The 21,729-nt window shown below is 40.1% G+C and overlaps 1 protein-coding gene across 6 annotated transcripts in view; it reads right to left on the bottom strand.

The window, feature by feature from the left end:
* UNC5D (unc-5 netrin receptor D) overlaps positions 1 to 21,729 on the bottom strand; it is a 597,345-nt gene that overhangs the window by 114,751 nt on the left and 460,865 nt on the right. For all 6 annotated transcript variants that reach the window (XM_079909331.1, XM_079909333.1, XM_079909330.1 and 3 more), the window contains 3 exons: positions 5,143 to 5,323; positions 4,141 to 4,308; positions 2,204 to 2,368 (listed from right to left, as the gene is read on the bottom strand). In XM_079909331.1, coding sequence (XP_079765457.1) covers positions 2,204 to 2,368; positions 4,141 to 4,308; positions 5,143 to 5,323 — 514 coding nt within the window. The remainder of the gene's footprint in view (positions 1 to 2,203; positions 2,369 to 4,140; positions 4,309 to 5,142; positions 5,324 to 21,729) is intronic.

Below are 21,729 nucleotides of genomic sequence, written 5' to 3' on the forward strand. Positions count from 1 at the left end.
TGTTAAAAATAGTCATACCTTAAAGGTATATTTCAGATAAATCTGGTGGTAGTCAAGGGTGGCCAGAGACACATTTCCTTAAACTTCTTGCTAATGAATTTGTGTTGTTTCCTTACATTTGAAAAGACTGGAATAGACACTTCATCAAAAAACATAGATGAATGACCAATAAACAAATGAAAATTTGCTCAATATCGTTAGCCATTACAGAAATGCAAATTAAAATCACAAATGTCCTTACTCATTAGAATGACTTACTTTAAAAAGACCAATACCAAGTGTTGGCAAAGATGTGGAACAATTAGCACAGTTACATCTTAGTGGTAAAAACTGAAATGATTACAGCTACTGTGGAAAGTTTCTTATAAAGTTAAATATCTAATTATGATATGACCCACCAATCCCACTTCTAGGTATTTACCCAAAAGAAACGAAAATACATGTCCACACAAAGATCTGTACACAAGGGTTCATAGAAGCTTTGTTCATGGTAGCCCCCAAATGGTAACAACCCTATGTCCGTCAGCTCATGAAAGGATAAACAAATTGTGGTAGATCCATCAAATGGAGTACTACTTAAGAATAAGAAAGAACTAATTACTGACAGAGGTAACAGCATGGAGGAACGTCAAAAGCATTATGTCAAGTGAAAGAAAGTAGAAGGTGGTTGGGGTAGGAGGAAAGGACTGACTGCAAAAGAACATGAGGAGACTTTGGGGATTAATGGAAATGTTCTCTGTCTTATTTGTGATGGTGTATACAACCGTACATGTTTGTCAGAATTCATCCAACTGCACAATTAAAATGGGTGGACTGTATCATATGTAACTTAGACATCAATACAGCTGATTTTAAACAAATGTTTCCTTACATTTAGGAAGGGGACGGGATGTATTTATTCGAGAGCAGGCCCTTTCATCACTGAGACTGGTGGGTAAGTTCCCTTTAGTTACAGACCCTTGTATTGTATCTGACACACGCAGGCTACTCAGCAGTAGTACCAGCAAACAAAGGAACTATGGGCTATGAGAAAGTGCTTCTTTCAATGTTTCAATGTATTAACCATTTAGACTTATTTTGAAAATACGACTGTTTGTAGAGGCTTGCTTTCAAGCACAGCTAGTCATATTGATACAGAAAAAAAAATGCAACTTAGATGTTTCCTTCATACCATAATCTTCCCAAATAAAAAGGACATATATTCCTGAAAAGATGACACACTATTGAACTACACTGTTTCTTTTTTGCTGGATGTTTTCCAAGAAGGCAACCTGGTTCTAGAGAATAGGTATGCCTTGAATCTCCTGTTTTTGAAGGATCTAAGAAAAATCAAATACACCTTAGCACATCTGAGTGGGCAAGTAGAGAAGGAACTGATATTTACTGAGCACCTATTCTGTTCCATGAAATATTCAAATACGTTATTTTATCACTGAGCCTTGACGATAACCAACAATAGGTACTTTTTTGGGACTTACAGTCAGAGAAGTTAAGCAGCTAAATGACTTGCCCAAGACCACGAAGCTAGTATAGGACAGCACCAAATTAAAACCAATCTCTATGTGGCTCTATTTGACCCTCCCATACTTTCATAACCAGGGAGACAGTCACTTGAAGATGGCTGTAATGTAATCTCGGGAATAAAGCAAAGGCTTGGGAGTTCTGAAATGAGCATTCTATTTCCTGCCTTGCCAGACCAATTTGATACAAAACCCACCCACCTCCTCAGGGCCATATTTTCCCCCCATCTGTAAGGCAACAGTCACAACACGTCCCTTTGTTCCAGAACCATGGTCCCTGAGGACCACGAAACACTTGATAGTGCTGTAAAATTCCTGGGAGAAATACAAGCATATGGTGATCTGTATCAGAATTTCACCAAACCAAAAAATGCTGGCCCCTAAAAGAAAAGACTTGCTAAGCTCAAAAGCCTAACTCATTTTCTTTCATCATGTATCTTCAGATCATATCCGGTTACGTCCATCATAAACATAGCATTTGTGGAACTGACAGTGATAACGATGTTTAAAATGACCCCACCTCTACTAAACATCTCTTTGTCTACTGTTCGACACTTTTCACCCATATTCTCTTGGCTCTGGGAGATTTTGTTTTCTGTGAACTTATTTCACCGAATTAACGGTCATGGCATTTCTTTTCCTATGCTGGACAGACACAGAAGACGTGCAACAGAAGGTGTTACCTAGGATGCAGAGACCGTCTGTGCAGTTCTCGGATTCCTGGCTTAGGCCTTCGCAGAATTTGCCCCCATTTCTTGGGGCTGGGGCTGTGCACTCGCGGATCCGCAGATGCTCGCACTCTGGGCTGCAGACTGACCACTCTCCCCACACCTCCCAGCTCCCGTCCACTTCAAAGGGAAACAGAGGGAACCATCGTTAGAATGAATCTGGCAGCTGTTGGGAGACTCACCCCAGGGCCGCTGTTGTTCTTAGAGCTGGACTTTAAACCGTCACCACCACCACAAAAACAAAATAATATACGTGTTTATCTTCTCTCCGTGGTTTCTTTCCTAAAGAGACAGGCTAACAAAAGCAGTGGCGTAATTCTCTTGCTATTTCAGGATGAGACCAATTTACTGAATTTGGGCAAATATTTGAATTACCCATGCCCTTGGGTTAGCTAATAATGTCATTATCCATTCTTTCCCCATCTTTCGTGCCCAAATGCATCTTAGATGGACAGATACACTATGTGCAGGAACCACTGGTAATCACCGCTTCCTTGTGGGTTCATGGTTTAGAACAGAGAGCAGAATAAATGCTCTTCAAGTCCTAAAAGCCCCTCAATAAGAAAAACTTAAACCCATATATACTGACAGTATTAAACTGAAACAGGTCAGCCAAACCCCAAGACGCCAAGACTTACACAAATAGAATTTCTTGGGTCGTGCATTGCTGCTGTACGTAGAAACGAACAAACTGAACCTATTTCTCCTAGAAAACCACCCTAGAGATTATGGCAGCTGTTGGAGACAAGTGTCCCACTATCTCCCAGGAAAAGGCCAACCATGCTTATGTGGGTTACTGAAGACACTGCCATTTTTAATCTAGAGTAGCTAGGCAAGAGCAGGGTAAAATACAAATACTGAACTTGAAGCAAAATGTCTGAGTCCTTATCTTGGTTCTGTCAACTTCTGGGTGAAGCACCCTAAGTAAGCACTTAGCCTGACTTCACTATTTCTGTCAACTGGGGGTCATAAAAATCACAACACAGAGCTAAACGACATTACATGTATACATGTATCTTGCACAGTACCCGGCACATAGTAAGCACTCAATAAATGTATACTGAATGCAAATTCAAAACAAAGCTCCAAGCATATGCTGCTGGTGAGAGCCTGGCCTTAGCTCTGAGTGGAACTAGACTCGCAATTTTAAAGACACGAGTCTCTGGTCCAGTGTCCTTGGAGCTAATGGTTGACCATGCATGTGAGACCCAGGATCAATTGATTTCTCAGTGGGAGGATATGCTTCTCATTCAGAAAGTCATCTTCCATCTCAGCTACTCCTCATTGTATAAATTGGGTGAGAGCCAGTAAGACGAGCAAAAGAACTCATAAAAGCCATATTTGGTAAAGGAAGCCTCTCTCTACTCAGAGAGGAAGGCAAGCAGAGCCCACATTCGAAATGGAAACTGCTGTGATACAATCTCTGCCAATTATATTGCCAATAAATACAAAGGTAAAACTGATGAGGTTAGTTGATTGGTGACTGATGATAAAAGGTCAAGGATTTGGTACCTGTTTTGTGCTCATAGACACCTCACTTAATCCCTATTATACAGATGAATGCTACAAAATGGGAGAACCCGAGGAGAGAAGGGGATGGCTTAGCCCAATCAAACACTGGTAGTATAAAAATACGTCAAAACATTTGGCTTATTGATGGTGAGTGTCTAGGGTCATCTGAGTATTAAGAAAAAAATTATGCCCCCAAACAGAGGTATTTCACCCATGTTCTTGCTATTACAATGAGTTCCACATTAGCACTTTGGACAAAGGCTCCACTCGAAGAACTTGGAAGATGGTAACTTTGGAAAGGAAGGTTCTACTGAGAGCTTCATACCAGCCCAATAATGTTGGTGGATCCGAAGGGAAAAGGGAATCTACGTATATCTCACCAGGACAAAGAGAGGTGCAGGTTATTTTCTGCACTGACATTCCCTCACAAAAGGCTCCACCATTGAGAGGAGCTGGGTTGGTGCAGGTCCGGGAACGTTTCTGCCATCCTCTACCACAGCGAACATTGCAGGCTGACCACTCTGTCCAGGAAGACCAGCCTCCATTCACTGAGAGAGAAAAATGGGGAGGGGAGAAAAAAAAGGAAAGAGGTATTTACTGATTGCCTACTATGTGCAAGCCACTTGTGAGTTGTGTTGTGAGTTGAGTACCAAGACACTGGCGGGGACCCTCCCCGGCTGCCCCATCGTGAGGCAACAGTAGGGCTGATCTAGTCTCCACCCCTCAATCTACTCTTCTGATACAGGAGGGATACAGAGAATTTGCATTGCAAGGAAATGATGAACCATCAACGTATCTCTAAAGCACTTGAAAATCCGGAGTATAAGAAGAAAATGTCAGCATTTGAATTTCTATTAACTTTAAATGCTTCAAAAATAAATCCCAGGGCTCTTCTATTGTGGAAGGGAGTGCCTTTACTTCAATAGCTGGGAATTTCATTTATACAATACCTGAGATATTCAGCAAATAGTCATGTTTGTTTTTGGTGGATTTCATATGCCAGGAGAGGAGGTGCCGACAGCAGGTCTGGGGAAGATGGGGGGGGGGTGGATGTTGGGTTTGCGAAGAGTGGGAAGCAGAAGTTGCCCACCTCATTTCGTTTCAAATATAAACACAATGAAAGAAAACAAACAATTTTTTAAATTATTTTGAAAAGAGATCGAAAATGTCACTGACTATCTCCAGAAGTCCAATTCTGGATGAAAGAGAAACAGGCATCTGCCTCCACCTGTCAAAGGGGTGAGGCAGGAGAGAACGCTATAATGGATAACCCCCAAAGTCCTTTCCGTTCTAAACATTGAAAGCTTTAATGAAATGCACCTCCCTCTACCTCTTTGCTTTCTGTCCTCTCTATCCATTCCTGGCCTTTGGGTTGGTCTTACCATAAACCACCACTGTGGCTGACAGGCTCCTCCTCTTGGCTACGATGTTGGCCGCCATGCACGTATAATTTCCGGAGTCCGAGAGCCGCGCCTGCCGGATGATGAGGTTGTGGTCTGCCCTGGTGTCAATGTTCTCATCTTGTTCAGAGTCAATGGGCTCCTCATTTTTCAGCCATTCCACCTATCAGAAGACAGCAATGTTCATAAGTCATTAAAAAAAAAGAACTTTCCTGGAGTTGGAAGATGAGCAGTTAGGGCATATGGGAGAGAGCTGTACCTAACATTCAGAGTAGCAACAATGATTTTTAAAAATCTTTATTCCATATCCCATCCTTTTTTGTATTCTCAGGACATGAACACTCAAGCTACTAAACTGGAGGCTGGAAGAGAACGTAAATATCCTATTGACTTTGACCTATTTTCTAAAACTGCAGTGGGAGAGAGGAAAGACTGTAATTAGGTCATTTCATTATATTTCATTGTGTTACAACTCTGACGACGATGATGATGATATTTTAATAACTGGCCCAAAATGGAGCTCAGAAAAATCAACACCTATATGTAGACTTTGTAATTTGTGCGGAGAGGATATTATGTTGTCAGACAGGGTTTGAAGTCAATATGTTTCCATTTGAACACATTTTAACAAAGGTGCGATGGTGTCTAAAGGCCACTGTAACACAGATTTGGGTAATCATAGGCACATAAATGAAACTCAGATCTCAATATTCCCTGCTTTTGGGGATATGTTTCTTCGGTGATCATTTATGTTACTACTTCAGGGATTCAGCAGACATTTAGGTCGGATCAGGCACCCCAGACATCTAAGCCTGTCTCCCTTCCAAAGGAGCTCACTTTTCACATCCTCTGAGCGTAGGCTAGTCCCATCTTTGGTTTGTTTTCTCTAGCTTGCTCCTAGAGAACCTATTTCCCTCTTTCCATCTCCACCCTAATCCTATCCTTGGTCCAAAGTTCTCTTTCCTTGGACACCTGAGGAAGACCCAGATGAGACCTTCTACTCCCTGGATTCTCATCCTCCCCACAGCTGGGCTGCACCAACCCTACATCTCTTATTTCATCAAGCAGACCAGTCTTCCCAGACCTAACTGCCTTCCTTCCCCATTTTGTCCTTTGCTACCCCATCTAAACAACGTCTCCACTCTCTCATGCCATCTCAGTAGCACCAGACGCAGCTCTTGTTTGACAATAACCATTTAGCTCTAGTTATCAGTATGTGTTATACACAGGAATTTAACAGACACATCAAAACGGTAATTCAGGGCTTCCCTGGTGGCACAGTGGTTGAGAGTCCGCCTGCTGATGCAGGGGACACGGGTTCGTGCCCTAGTCCGGGAAGATCCCACATGCCGCGGAGCGGCTGGGCCCGTGAGCCATGGCCGCTGAGCCTGCGCATCCGGAGCCTGTGCTCCGCAATGGGAGAGGCCACAACAGTGAGAGGCCCGCGTACCGCAAAAAAAAAACAACCAAAAAAATGGTAATTCAACACAAAAAGCAACGGCAATGACTACAACAAAAAGACACCACGTGGAAGCACATGCATCTGGGTTCTTTTCACCATACCCTCCCTGCCCCCCACTAGCATAGATAGTTGAAAGTTGGCTTTAGTTGGCTCGTTTCATGTTTGTATCTAAAGTCTTCTAATTTGTTGCCAATCATCAAGTAACGTCTGTTAGACATCAATTTGGTCTAATAAATATTTTTGGCTTCTATAAAAAGGGATTTATTGGGGACTTCCCTGGTAGTGTAGTGGTTAACAATCTGCCTGCGAATGCAGGAGACACAGGTTCGAGCCCTGGTCTGGGAAGATCCCACATGCTGCGGAGCAACTAAGCCCATGCGCCACAACTCCTGAGCCTGTGCTCTAGAGCCCGCAAGCCACAACTACTGAGCCTGCGTGCCGCAACTACTGAAGCCTGCACGCCTAGAGCCCAAGCTCTACAACAAGAGAAGCCACTGCAATGAGAAGCCCACACACCGCAACGAAGAGTAGCCCCCGCTTACCACAGCTAGAGAAAGCCTGAGTGCAGCAACGAAGACTGAAAACAACCAAAAATAAATTTTAAAAAAATTTTTTTAAAAAAAGAGATTTATTTATCAGAAGAAAACCTATAACGATCCTTCAATATTTATCCCAAGTACCATCCCATTAATGAGAGTATAGAATACCAAAAGTCATCAGCCATCCAAAATGTAACCTAGATAATCTGAGGTCGATTTTTAGAAGAGAAAATGATGCCAAAATAGCCAAAAGAGGTCTGAGAATTGCTGTAAAACATGAAGAAGAGCTGAAAAAGCAACATGGCACAGGACCACGAAGTAAGGAAGCAAGCCTGGCTACCCACCCCAGGAGCTCCTCAAGGCATCACCACGTGCCAGCCTGGTGGGTTAAGAACTAGTGATGACCCAGAGCCCAAAAGCACTGCTCTGTTTAACAAAGCAGGACAGTGGAGCCAATTTTAAAACACATCTGACCACCGGCCCATGACAAAATATCCTTCACTCCCCACTAACACTGCATATTTTCCAACCACTCATTCATTCATCTGACAAATATTCCAACCTTTACTGAACATTGGAGGTCGTCCTGAGAGTTGAGTAAAGTCAGACAAACAAAACCAGCATAGCCTCTTTTTTCATGGATCTTACTTTTAATGGACAAGATGGAAACAAAGAAGTTAAATCCACATCACCACCAGAAAATAAGAGCTGTCACCAATATTTGGGATGAAACACTGTAAAGCCAATAGGATTGGATTTTTTTTTTTTTTTTTTTTTTTTTTGCGGTACGTGGGCCTCTCACTGCTGTGGCCTCTCCCGTTGCGGAGCACAGGCTCTGGACGCGCAGGCTCAGTGGCCATGGCTCATGGGCCCAGCCGCTCCGCGGCATGTGGGATCTTCCCGGACCAGGGCACAAACCCGCGTCCCCCGCATCGGCAGGCGGACTCTCAACCACTGCGCCACCAGGGAAGGCCAGGATTGGATTTTTTAAACCACCATCACTGTTGTGTCACTGGAAAGAACAAATTGGTCAGCTTAAAGTAAGTCTGAGGAGCTTCAGTTCCACTCCACTCTCTTCCTGGTCCAGAAATTCTGAGTGTAAATTGCCTGACTTTCTGATTGTAATTTCCTATCCTTGTTACTTCTAGCACCTACAAAGCCGTTCTCTCCTGTCTCCACCTCAAGTCATCTTCTTTTTCCATACTTTCCCCCAAAACAGCTGGTCAGGAAGTCGGGAAAGTCTGGCCATGGTCCATAAGTAAATAATTCCTAGTGAGGAAATAACCAGAAAGAGCCCTGGGGGCAGTGACCCAGGAAACAGAAAAGGAGTCCCAGCAGCTGGAAATCAAAGAAAGCGTTCCTAAACAAATCTTGGCCCAGAGAAAATTAAAGCCACAATCATCAAGTAGAGGTCTGGTTTCAAATTGAAAACTTATACAAAAATACATCATACACAAAATTAAGTGGGCAACAAACTAGGAAGATATTTGCCAGAAATTTGATATATAAAACAATAATAGGGCTTCCCTGGTGGCACAGTGGTTGAGAGTCCGTCTGCCGGTGCAGGGGACGCAGATTCGTGCCCTAGGTCCGGGAGGATCCCACATGCCGCGGAGCGGCTGGGCCCATGAGCCATGGCCGTTGAGCCTGCGCATCCGGAGCCTGTGCTCCGCAATGGGAGAGGCCACAGCAGTGAGAGGTCCGAATACGGCAAACAAACAAACAATAATAATATGATGATCTGAGGGATACTGATCTGAATCACTCAAGCTCTTGTATCAGTTGATGATAAAATGCCATCCAAGATAAGACAGAGAAAACACATGCTAATTAAACAATCGAATATTCTATACCACTAATAAAAAAATTGAACAACAATAAATGACATTTTTCTACCCAAAGAGCAAAGATTAAAGTTACACAAGCATACACAGACACACACATATATATAGTATTATTATTATTTTTTTTTTTGCTGAACTTAAAGAGCATGGGGCATTTCTGTTATTGCTGCTCTACGATTATCTCCTTTCTGGGACGACACTAGTAGCCTCTTAACTACCTGGTCTGTCTGGTGTTTCCATTCCTGCCTCTACAGTTGATTCTCCACAAAGGGATCAGGTAGTATCACTTTCTGGGTCCAAATCCTTCAACAGCCTTGAACCCCACTAAGAACAGAATTGCACATCCTTACCGTGGCTAACAAAGCCCATCTTGGTCTGGCCCAGAGTTAATTCCCCACCTTAGATTCCCTACGTAACCTCTGCACGGTCTACTCCAGCCCTACTGGTCTCCTTCCTGTTCGAGAAAACTCAAAGCCAGTTCCAACCTCAGGACCTTAACACCTGCTGATCCCTCCACCCGGAAGGCCTTTCCTGCAAGTATCCCTACGGTTCAACCCTACTTTTCATTCAGGTCTCTAATCAAATATTTCCTCCTTAGAGAGGTCTTGTCTAACAATCCTTTCTAGTATAGCAATGCCCTTTCACTCCCGGTGTCCTGCTTTAATTTTCTTCCTAATATTATCTCCATCTAATAGGCTTAAAGATAGTAAAAGCCTTCTGTTCTTGTAATTGTGATCCCAGGAATTTACCAAAGGAAATTATTAGGGCTACAAACAAGGATTTAAACAAAATAAACTATTTTTTGTAGCAAAAAAGAATGAAAGAAAAAAAAAAGTATGCCAAAGCTACAGGCCAAATAACAGACCTTTGTTTAAATAAATGATTCAGTAATAAAATATAATATTATATAGCACTAAAAGTCTTGATTTCCACTAGTGAAAGCACTGAAAATGCTCATAATATATGGAAGAGTCAAAATGCAAAACTATGTTCATTGTTATCATAAATTTGTAAAAGCAACAAAAAAAAGAAATCACAAACTTACATACACTTAAAAAATGGTTGGAAGAAAATGCAATATGTTTGCAGAGGTTTTTAAGAGAAGACTTGGGGTAACTGTTGTTTTTCTTCTTGGTGGTTAACTGTGGAACATTCAAGGAAGAAGTATTTAGTAATCGGAAAAAAATCACTTTAGCTTAAAAAAACTCCTTTACTTATGTAGCACAGTGGTATTCAAATTTATATTTAACCATAGACTGTTTCCTCAATTTAAAGCTTATGTGATCATAGGATATATACGATATGTATCATATGATATCGCTTATATATGGAATGTAAAAAATGATACAAATGAACTTACATACAAAGCAGAAACAGACCTACAGACACAGAAAACAGACTTATGTTTACCAAAGGGGAAAGGGTGGGAGAGCAATAAATTAGGAGTTTGGGATTAACAGATACACACTACTATATATATAAAATAGATAACTAACAAGGACCTACCGTATAGCACAGGGAACTCTACTCAATATTTTGTAATAACCTAGAAGGGAAAAGAATCTAAAAAAGAATATATATATATCTGAATCACTTTGCTGTATACCTGAAACTAACACATTATAAATCAACTATACTTCAATGAATAAATTAAATAAATAAATAAAAATAAAGCTTTTCAGAAAGCCCCAAGTGAAAAACAGATAAATAAGGAAAGCTCTTACAACAGGTGCAGAAGTGAGGGTATTGGAGTTACAGAAATGAGGGGCCCTAAGCTGCAATGGCCCACACCCAGGGCCACTGTTTGTAAAATTCCAGGAGAGGTAATTCACATCCTTCCCTGTCTATGTCAATCATGCCCAATGGAGATGTTCAGCGCACCTGTACCATCATATAAGTTGACCCTGCCATACAATCTACCGCCACCCACCTACATGTGTACTATGAACACGTACAACGGTCTGCTACCTGGTCTCCCCAGATCATAGCTTGAAAACCATCAATACAGGATGAATGAGGTAGCCCAGGTACATACACCTTCTGGTCTACTTGGTGTTCACGCTGTCATGGCTCAGGTCCATCAACCCAATTATGTCTATAAACAATCGGCACATTAGGAGACACCTAACTGCGGGGCTGTTTTTTATTTGTAAACTAACAGTTTATCCATTTAACGGATGGCAGGATCTTTATGAGAAAATCAGTTTGGTATTTTCTGGGCTTATAAAAGTGACAAATTGCTCTTCGATTTATGCTTTTGTCACTTAGAGAAATGTTAAAACATTTTTGATGAGCTAAGTGCTCCTAATGTAGAAGAGTTTAATAAATAATAGAAAAAAAGCATTCCTACAGCAGCAGTTGCAAACTCGAATGTTCCTAGGGGCCAGGGAGGTAACGTAAACTACTGAAGTGGAGCTGGGGGCAAACATCCACGTGCGTTGCTTGCACACTAAAGACAAGGGGCTATTCTTCGTGCCCACGAAGGAATGAGCTCACGTTCATTTTTCTTAAAAAATGTTACTTTCTTTCTCCTTTTGTTTCCCCACTTTAGATAGAGACACGAGTATTTTTAAAAATTAATGATTGTGTAGGAAAAATGACCGTGAACTCATTTTTGCTTTAAAATTTCTGTTGCTTTTAACGTATCACAGTGGTCTTCACATTTACGGAGTATGCAGCTTCAGTATCAGGATGTAAGGCGACCTGGTGCTGATAATGACAAAAACGTAGATTCCATGGTGTGTGCAAATAAATATGCAGTCACCAGTTGGGTTCACACTCCTGTGACTAGTGTAACCAGATCCTTCCATCTTTCTTGAGAAGCCACGGCTGTGTATTTTCATGCACTATTTCTTGATTCTAACGTGATGGCTCATACGTTACAAAATATATTGTGAGGGTCAAACAAAACATATCCGTGAACTCCCTCTTCTCTAGACACTCCAACACACCAGCTTTCTGGCCCTTTGTGAGCGTTATCACAAAGCGGAGCTCAATGTCCTTCACTGAAGTTAATTCCTTTCGGGGTAAGTCCACTTCCCCCATCATCCTAGAATGTTCCGGTTCATATGTATCAGGGCCCATTCTCAATGCTTTCTCATGTCAAGCACCTAAGAATTTTTGAACTTATATACAGTATCCTACAAGTATCATAAGGGCATGAATACTGAGTTCAGAAATGATTTTATAAGAGGTTGTCAACACAGGAAAGCCCCCATTAAGCTCTTAACAAAAGCAATTCACATTTTCAAATTAGCATTATGGGATGATACAGTGATCACCTGAGGCCAAAGGACAATTGTTTTTATCACTGATCCAAATGACCTCATACTAACAGGTCATCTCTTTGACAGAGAAGCTTAACTTTCTGGAATGTCATGGGAGGCATTCACGCCCTGAGAGGAAAAGAATTCTTCATCTGGTTTCTACTTATTTCGTTTAGATGGATAATCCCAGTTAGGAGTGTGGGAAGAAACCAGCTACTTAGAGGTAATGAGCTAATGGATTTTCAGGATGCATGAGTTCATTAGCATAGTGTTATGTGCAGATGGTCTGCAATTTGTAGATTTTTCCAGTTTATAAACAAATCTGGAAAAGCAGACCATCAAAGACAATTAGATTTCATGCCCAGCAGCAGGTTCCTGATCAGTCATTCTGGTTAGCTGGGGACAGAAGGTATGTAATTGACGACCCTGTAGGTTTCCTCAACAATAGGCAGCATGGTGTAATTGGATGGGAGGCAGCCTCCTCTGGAAGAGCGATGCTTCATGGGAGATTATCTTATCTGAGACATGGGTTACATTTGAAAATCTCTGCATGAGTCCTGACATTTCGCTTCTTCTGACCTTTTGTCAAAGACGTCCTGTGCAGGTATACACATAAACTCTACACCTAAAGGTTTATTTCCATCAGACACATGTCAGGTTCTAATGCTCCTGTTCTTGTTCTTAATATTCCATAAGAGCATGAGAAGGTGAGTGCTGTTATTAATCATTTAGGAATGTAAAAGCTAGATGAGAAAGAGAAAGCCACTTTAATAGGCCAGCTCTCTTCCCATACAGGATCCCAAGCCTGTTGTCTTTTGAATTCTAGATACTATCAAGCTGGAACTCTCTCTCCCCTCCTATCCCACAGAAAATGCTAATGCGGGCCATTTGTTGGTATCATCTAACAAGTGTTCTTATCTCCCCCACCCCCAATTCCAGTCCTCTTGGGATTTGCTAGATGAAATATAAAATTGAGTTGCTCATATATATTAAAGATGTAACCTCAGATTTCTGACTTTAGAAGCTTTTCAATTCATCTACTCATTGCTTGGGGTCATTTTCTTCTTGCACAACTCAGTGGCAAGCTCCTTAAGAACAAAAACAGTATTTTAAAATGTTCCTGTATCTTGCACAGAACCTTCTTCTGAGGATATGCAATGACACCTGTTGAATAAATTTTTTAGCCCAAATTGATATACCTGCAAGTTTAGAGACTGGTATGATATATATACACACATACAATACAACTTCAAACTGCATTTTAGGGGTTGGACCAAGGGAGGGGATACTATTCTTTGCTTTAAATTCCAGGATCAAGCATAGATATGATCTAGAAGAGAGACATTTTTAGCGTAGTTGTTCTTAACTATAATCTGGGAACCACTAATATTTCATAATGGCTAAAAAGGGTCTCATGTTGAATTTCATGTATTTGCTCAAGATATGAGCTATGTAAGAGTAATAAATGCTTTTTCTCCTCACTACAACGAAGAATGGCTTGGGAAGGCAACCTTGTCTGATAGGACAGGGTGGAGAGACAGGGCTACACGAAGGTGTACGAGAGAGGTCGAGCTAGGGAAACACTGGAAAGTCACCATTCACAAGGTGGTCATTCCCTACAGAACCTCTCAAACTTTTTTGTAAAGTTACCACCTTACCAAATAACAAGTGTGATTGGATTTCTGCGGGAAAACAAGAGAAGGCTGTAGCATGCATTCTAGCTGTTGGGGACTAACCAGAGATGGTACACAAGGACACAGGGGTGGGTAGGAGGGGACCAGGCAGAAGCAAAGATGGGGCTCCATAGGACCCTGGGGAAGCCCCTGACTTCCACACCCTAGGACATGAGTCTAACCAATGTTTCTTATTTACTTAAAGCCACATCATGAATTTTGATCAAATGAGTATTTCCCAGCCTAAAAAATGAGACCTAGCATTTCTTGTATACTATGTGCCAAGTACTCTTTTAAACACTGTACATCTGTTAATTAATTTCACTCTTAAAATGTCTCTATGAGGTCGACACCATTTTCATTACCTCCATTTTGCAAATAAGAAAACAAAGATGTTAAGTACTTTGCCAAAGTCATATATTATATATAGTTAATGGTAGAGCCAGAATTTGAATCCAAGTTTCAACTCCAAGTCTTGCTTTTTTTTTTTTTTGGCCAAGCATCACGGCATGTGGGATCTTAGTTCCCTGACCAGCGATGGAACCCGCACCCCTGCCTTGGAAGCGCAGAGTCTTAACCACTGGACCGCCGGGGAAGTCCCTCCAAGTCTTGCTTTTAACCACTGTGTTCAGTCATCCGTATCATTTGCCAGATTTGGGTGGAATGACCCTGTGCCATTTGCAAAATTACATTAAACATAATTTTGAAAACGTATTTGGGGATTTTACAATCATTCCTAAGGACGGGGTGCAAAAAATATCTTGACAAAAGCAACATTGTTGAATAAGTATATTGTCTCCCAGAGGGTTGATTGAAAGGCCAGCTCTCATTTGAATGCACACATTTTGGTTATATTATATTAGCGTGTCAGCATGTTCAGCATGTGACCAGAACTATTTTAACATCAAAAAATTATTCAAACTTACTATCTGTCCCTGTATAGCTCATTAGAGGTTATGGTAGCCCTCACCAAGTTATCTGGTGTTTGATTTTGCTTTTGAGCAATGGGCAGAAATGAATGGAACAAGTAGTCCCTGAAATCTTTGTGATGACAGCCTGTAGTCTTAAAATACTAAATACTCAAGAAGGCCAATTGTATCTAAGTCTATTGGGTGACTTACAGGAAATCATTTGCCTTCCTGAGAAAAGGGATAGGTGTTTCTGGCCTTTTACCTGGTTGGGCATGGATGTGATTGTGAAGCTAGGGCGGGCATCTTGTGACCACGAAGAAAAGGCAAAGGGACCCACAGAGATACTGATCACTGTCCTTCCACTCTCAAATGAACACACTGCTATACAATACTTTATCTCATTTGATCCTCACAACAACCCCAAGACAGGCAAAGAAAATCTTATCCTTCCCATTTTACAGATTACATGATTCACCTAAGGTGACATACTCGGAAAACGGTAGAACTAGAACCGGTAGCGTTCAAATCATTTTCCTGCCACAAAACATCAGCCATTTTCTTGTCTCTTACTGACCCCACGAAGGGCCGGCCGCTCCTTAATCTTTCCCATGATTCGCCTCGGCATTCTAAAGCAAGTCTTAACTGAGACTTAACTATCGCAATAGAGGGACATGCCTCTACTCAGAACGGAGCCAATTACCTTCTCATGTTAGTTTAGGCCATCACTTGTTTTGCTACTTTCAGATTAGATGTTATCTGTCCTCTCTGCTCTCCTTGATAATACTTCCTTCAAGTTACTTATAACACTACTCTCGTGTTTCTCCTTTTGTCTTCCTTTTCTTTCCAGACTGGACAGCTTGACTTCAAAGCCACCTATACCGCGGTTGCGGCCATTTAGCTCCACTTATCTGATAATGCATCACAAAAGGAAGCAAAAATTCAGCTTAATTGTGAAGCCACAGCTGCAGAACCAGGCACACGAGAGAAACCTAATGATCACAGACAGAATCACACTCACTGATGCTGAATGAAATGACAGACAAGTTCCTTTGTAGAAGCCTGAATTCTGATTATGGAACTTTATGTTCCGACACTGTATGCCTCTTGTCAGATCAGTGCTGTCCTTTGACTTCCCCATTTCAGTTATGAAAGCCAGGTGCAGCCTCATTTTTTTGTTTGTTTTAATTCATTTTGACAGGTAAATGGTCTCGGAAAGTAAACACCCTGATCAACTGTTTACTGAAACTGTAACATTGTCATGAGTGAAAAATGAGACACGTTTACATTAACGTAAAGCATTTACAAGAATGATGATGAGAGGGAAAAGACAACACTGAACAGATGAAGCATGAATATAAAAATGGGGAGAGATTTGCAATCAAAGGATGATCCGTAAGGGAGGGTGTCTGCCACCATCAATTTTTCAGCTGTGCTTTCCCTAGTGCAATGGATCTTCCTCTTTGCTAATTCTACCTTTGCTCATTCCCATCTGCTACGGGAAAAGGAATGCTGGTTTTTGAATATTTGATAAAGCAACCCCTAGGAGATGCTTCCAAAGCTTCCCAGGCTTTGAATTGGATTGGATATCCCAAGGAGTGACCTAAAACATAATATCTTGTGCCTCTTCATTTTAAGGGATTATTTTAGGATGGGAAGAACTCTTTAACAACATTACAAAGAGCTGGCTTTCAGAGAGACTCAAAATAGTTTCTGCATTCACATTTCCTCCCGTAATTGCTGGTATGTAAATCAGGTTTTAAAGTGGTAGTGAGGGGATATTAATTAACAGTTCCCTTTTTCTGTTCCTTACAACCAGGTAACATATACTCAAGTGTTGAGAAAATAGCCATCTTAGTAAGGATTAAAGACTCAAAATGTTCATATTATAACTGGTTTTAAAAGCTGGTATCTTGAGTTACATTCGATAAAGAAATGCAAACATACCACTGACACGTGCATACACGCAAACCATTGGAGAAACCAGATCTGTTCAGAATAAAAATGTTTCTATCAGCTGCATTGAAAGGCTAATCATGTAATGATCTACAAAGGAAATGCAGGGACAGACATGCATGAGCTCAGCTTCCATATATTGGGTGGCTGAGAATGAATTAGCATAATCGTAAATTTGTTCCAATTACAGAAGGCAATTATCAGAGCCCAGCTTACAGCATTTTCAAAATGAAATCAGCAAAGTGCATCTACAGCCCAGGTATATGCCACTGAGTTAATGGTGCTTAAAAAAAAAGGCTCTATGCTCATTCACCTTTCATCCCTTTGATGACCGTATACTCCATGCAAGTCTCCTTTTAGCTGACAGACACACAAAGCCACCATGAAAGAGGAAAAAATACATGCTGTACAAAAAAAAAAAAAAGTCGTGCTTAGTATAATAACTCAAGTGCAAAAGAGCCAAATTCAAACTCTGAAGTCTTGTATGGACGATTTCTCTAGATCAGTGGTTCAGACAGTGCTTTTATATTTTAGACAGTAATTCACATCACCCCTTGTGTTCTCTCCAAAATGTTGATTAGGAATAAAACTGTGAGTAAGCCTGTCATTACCTGCTCCAAACAAAAGTTCTTTGTGCAAAAATGTAATGCTGCTGTTTTGCAAAGGTAAGCCCACCACTATCCCTGTTGTTTTCATGTTGCTTTCCTGTTATAAATAGAACCTGCTGCCTTGTTAATTAATCACTGCCAACCTGGAAGGAGTACAGGAGAGTCAAACATATTTTGTACAGAAGGCAACAAATTTAGCCTCCTAATTTTAAAGCTGAAAAGGCAATTCAATTTAATCAGTTAAGATTATGCTTATATATACTAGAATGTGCCCAGCACTTAGGAAGACACACACTAAAGAGGAATATTACTCAGCCATAAAAAAAGAATGAAATAATGTCATTTGCAGCAACATGGATGGACCTAGAGATTATCATACTGAGTGAAGTCAGATAAAGAAAAATATCATGATATCACTTATTTGTGGAATCTAAAAAAATGATACAAATGACTTATTTACAAAACAGAAATAGACTCACAGACATAGAAAACAAAGTTACAGTTACCAAAAGGGAAATGGGTGGTGGGAGGGATAAATTAGAAGTTTGGGATTAACAGATACACACTACTATATATAAAATAGATAACCAACAAGGACCTACTGTATAGCACAGGGAACTATATTCAATATCTTGTAATAACATATAATGGAAAAGAATCTGAAAAAGAATCTACACACACACGTGTCCCTGAATCACTCTGTAGTACACGTGAAACTAACATACCCTTGTAAATCAACTATACTTCAATAAAAAAATTAAAAAGAGATAGTCAAGAGATTGCAGATTAGTAAGAAAGACAAAAAAGAATTTCTACTGTAACTAAATGTGGTGGGTTTTACTCTTACATAGGATGATAGGCCCACTGGAGCTGAAGCAGGGGAAGAGGAGGAGAAGGGAAGGGAGACTGCCACATGTCAGAGGATATTCTAGGCTCTTTCACACCTTAAACCACTTGGTGAGGTGGCCATTGTTAACTACGTCTTTACAGTTAGGAAAATAACTAGCACGAAAGAGCTGAAATATTTGAACATGCTCAAAATTCTGCCACCTTAAACAAGTGAGCAAACACAAAACCCTTCCCTTCCTTGCATTTCAGGCATCTCTCTTGAATTCTTTAGCAATTACTCCTTATCATTACATTTCAATCGGGCTTCCACCCCACCAACTCACTGAAATTGCTCTTGCTGACGTCACCGATGTTCCCCATGTTGCTACATTCAGTGCAAACTGTTCTGTATTCTTCTTTGACTCTCAGGGGTAATGAGAACCATTCTTGAATTGTGTCTTCCATTGGTTTTGATGATGCCACGTGTTCTCTCTTTGTAGCCTCAGGTCACCCCTGCTCTGTCTCTGTGTTGGCATCTTCTCTATCCAAACATGAAGTGTTTTGGGGGGGCCCAAGAACATTCCCAAATTATCTTTAGTTCACTGACCTTCTTGAGTTACAGCCTCTTATATTTAGACATCTACTCAGCATTTATTTTTGTAAGCTTCATAGATGCTTCAAGTTCGACAGGTGGAAGTGGCTTTGGAATTTTTTCTTGCAGAATTCAGAAAGTGATAGATGATTTCCTTACCTATTTGACATTAAAATATATGAATCTCATCATCTGAAAATAGGGATTCACTGAAAAAGATTGGATGGTTGTTGACATAATAATTTCACATTAAAAAGACGACTCTGGATACGATGTATAGAATATATGGGGTGGGGCGGGGCAGGCAAAGTGAGGAGCAGAAAGATCACTAGGAGGCTGTGACCATAACCCTGGGGAGTGATTGTGGTGGGATGAACTGGAAATTATAATGGGTATACAGGCATACCTTGAATATGTTGAGGGTTTGGTTCCAGACTACCAGAATAAAGCAAATTTCACAATAAAGCAAATCGCACACATTTTTTGGTTTCCCGGTGCGTGTCAAAGTTATGTTAACATTATACTGTAGTCTATTAAGTGTGCAACAGCATTATGTCTAAGAAAACAATGTACACACCTTAGTCAAAAAATATTTTATTGCTAAAAAGTGCTAACCATCATCTGATGACACAGGATTTCCACAAACATGCAATTTGCAAAAAGAAAAATGAAACAAAACAAAACACACATTATCTGCAATAAGGTGAAGCTCAATAACATCAGGTATGTCTGTACAATAAAGAGTCTTAACAATAAGTTAAGGGGTAAAATAGAATGAATAGAAATTTGTGGTTGATTTGATAAAATATTTCAAGAGAAGGCAATCAAAATTTGGCACCCATATATCTGAATTGGGTAACTGATATAGAGAACACCAGATAAAAAGGTCATTTTTGGATGGTGTACTTATATTTGCTGACTGAATATCCCCTTGGTCCCTAATATAAAAAGAACATTCTGAAGTCAAAAGAAAGTGAGAAAGAAAAATCAAATAAACATGGCAACCGCAAAACAGGCTAAGTACTCGAATAATTAACTCAGTGACGCCTTTAGTTAAACTTAAGATGTATATAGTAACTGAAATAAACAACTTCAACCCAGGTCTCTCTTCAGCTCCAGACTTACACAGTCAACAACTTTTGGGGCATACTTACTCCAGTCTTCAGGATAATTTGTATCCAAAGCTATAAGCATATATGAAATCATGCAGAAAGATGAAAAAAAAAGTTTAAGATACAACACTGAAGACAAGTAGCAGAAAAGGGAAAAGGAGGCTGCAGAAATACATTGATGACATTGAGGTAAGAGGAAGTAGAAATGTATGTGTCATGGAAGTCGAGAGAGAAAAATATTTTATGGACTTAAAATTACCACTGAAGTAAAAGGTGAGTGTATGTCAAGTCCCAGGCTCCATTTCAACATGAAGCTCCTTCTACAGCATGTTAATAAAAGGACTCCACTTGTCTTTGTTACTTTTAATGTAAATAATAATAATAAACCTACACTGTCCCCCTCTGTTCAGTTTCCTCGATATTCACTGAAACTTCCCCAAAGTTAATTGGCCACTTGAAAAATAAAGTGGTATGTCTAGCTCACTCCTTACAGCAAAACAAACCTCAGGCATATAAAATATTAAAAATACAGTAAATGAAGACACAAAAGTACCATGAAAAAGCATGGGTGAATATTTTTGTAATTTTACAGTGGAGAAGGATTTCTTGCATGATATAAAAGCCAAAGCCATAAAGACTATTAAAATGTAAAACTTCAATATACCAAAAAGATGCCATACACACGGATAAACATAAAAAAACGTTTGCAACATATGACAAAGTATTGACAAAGTATTATTATACTAAAATCAAGGGAGATAGTAAATACATTTTGCAACTTATGCAGCATGATGCCCATACAATAGAAATGGATGTTGGTTATTATGTTCTACCAGAATGTACTGAATGAATACCAGCCTGGTTTCTAATATATAAAGATCATGATAAAATCAACAGAAAACCAGCATTGCAACAGAAAATGAGCTGCGTACTCAAGCAGATTGTTTAGAGGAGAAAGATACAAATGGAGGACTAACATATGAAAAGTTTTTCAACTGCTCTAATAATGAATATGAAAATGAGATATTACTGTTAGCCTATTACTTTGGCAAATAGTGAAACTATATAGGTTTGACAAAAGTGTAAAGAAATAGATGTTTTCAGTGACTTTAGGGTTACAGTAAAAATTAGTACAATTAGTAAATCCTTTTGTGGGACAATGTTGCAATCTTTACCCAAACTGAAAACACTGATATCATCTAATGTAAATTTCCATTGGTTGCAGTTGAATAATCATCAGTAAAAATCCAGAGATATGCACTAAGATGTTAATTACAGTCTTGTTTATAATAATGAAGAACCTGTAAACAACCTAAACGTTCATTAACAGATTAAATCAATTATGCACATTTACTAAGTGGAATACTATGCAACCATCAAAAGAATGATGCAGTTCCAGGAGACATAATTGAGTGTTAAAAGCAGATCATAAAACTATATTTTTATTATCTCTAGTGTCTACATTCAAAGACACTCATAACTATCTTGAAGGCAGTTCACCAACTGTTATTTGGGTACTGGAATTTTCAGTGATCAAAATTTTCTTTTTTACAGATTCCTAGATTGATTTAATTTTCAGTATGAGCCATTCACCAAATATATCTGGCCATCTCCTTTACAAGTATGGCTGTACTTCCAGAATCCTTCTGGGTTTGGTGGGGTTATGTGACTAGTTCTGGGCCAATGAGTTGTCAGTAGAAGTGACTTTGTCAGTTCCAGGCCTGAGTATTTAATTTCCTGCATTGAGATGCTCTCGTCTTTCCTCCTTTTCCCTCTGCCAC

This window comes from Stenella coeruleoalba (assembly GCF_951394435.1).
Source record: "Stenella coeruleoalba genome assembly, chromosome: 21".
Classification (NCBI taxonomy): domain Eukaryota; kingdom Metazoa; phylum Chordata; class Mammalia; order Artiodactyla; family Delphinidae; genus Stenella; species Stenella coeruleoalba.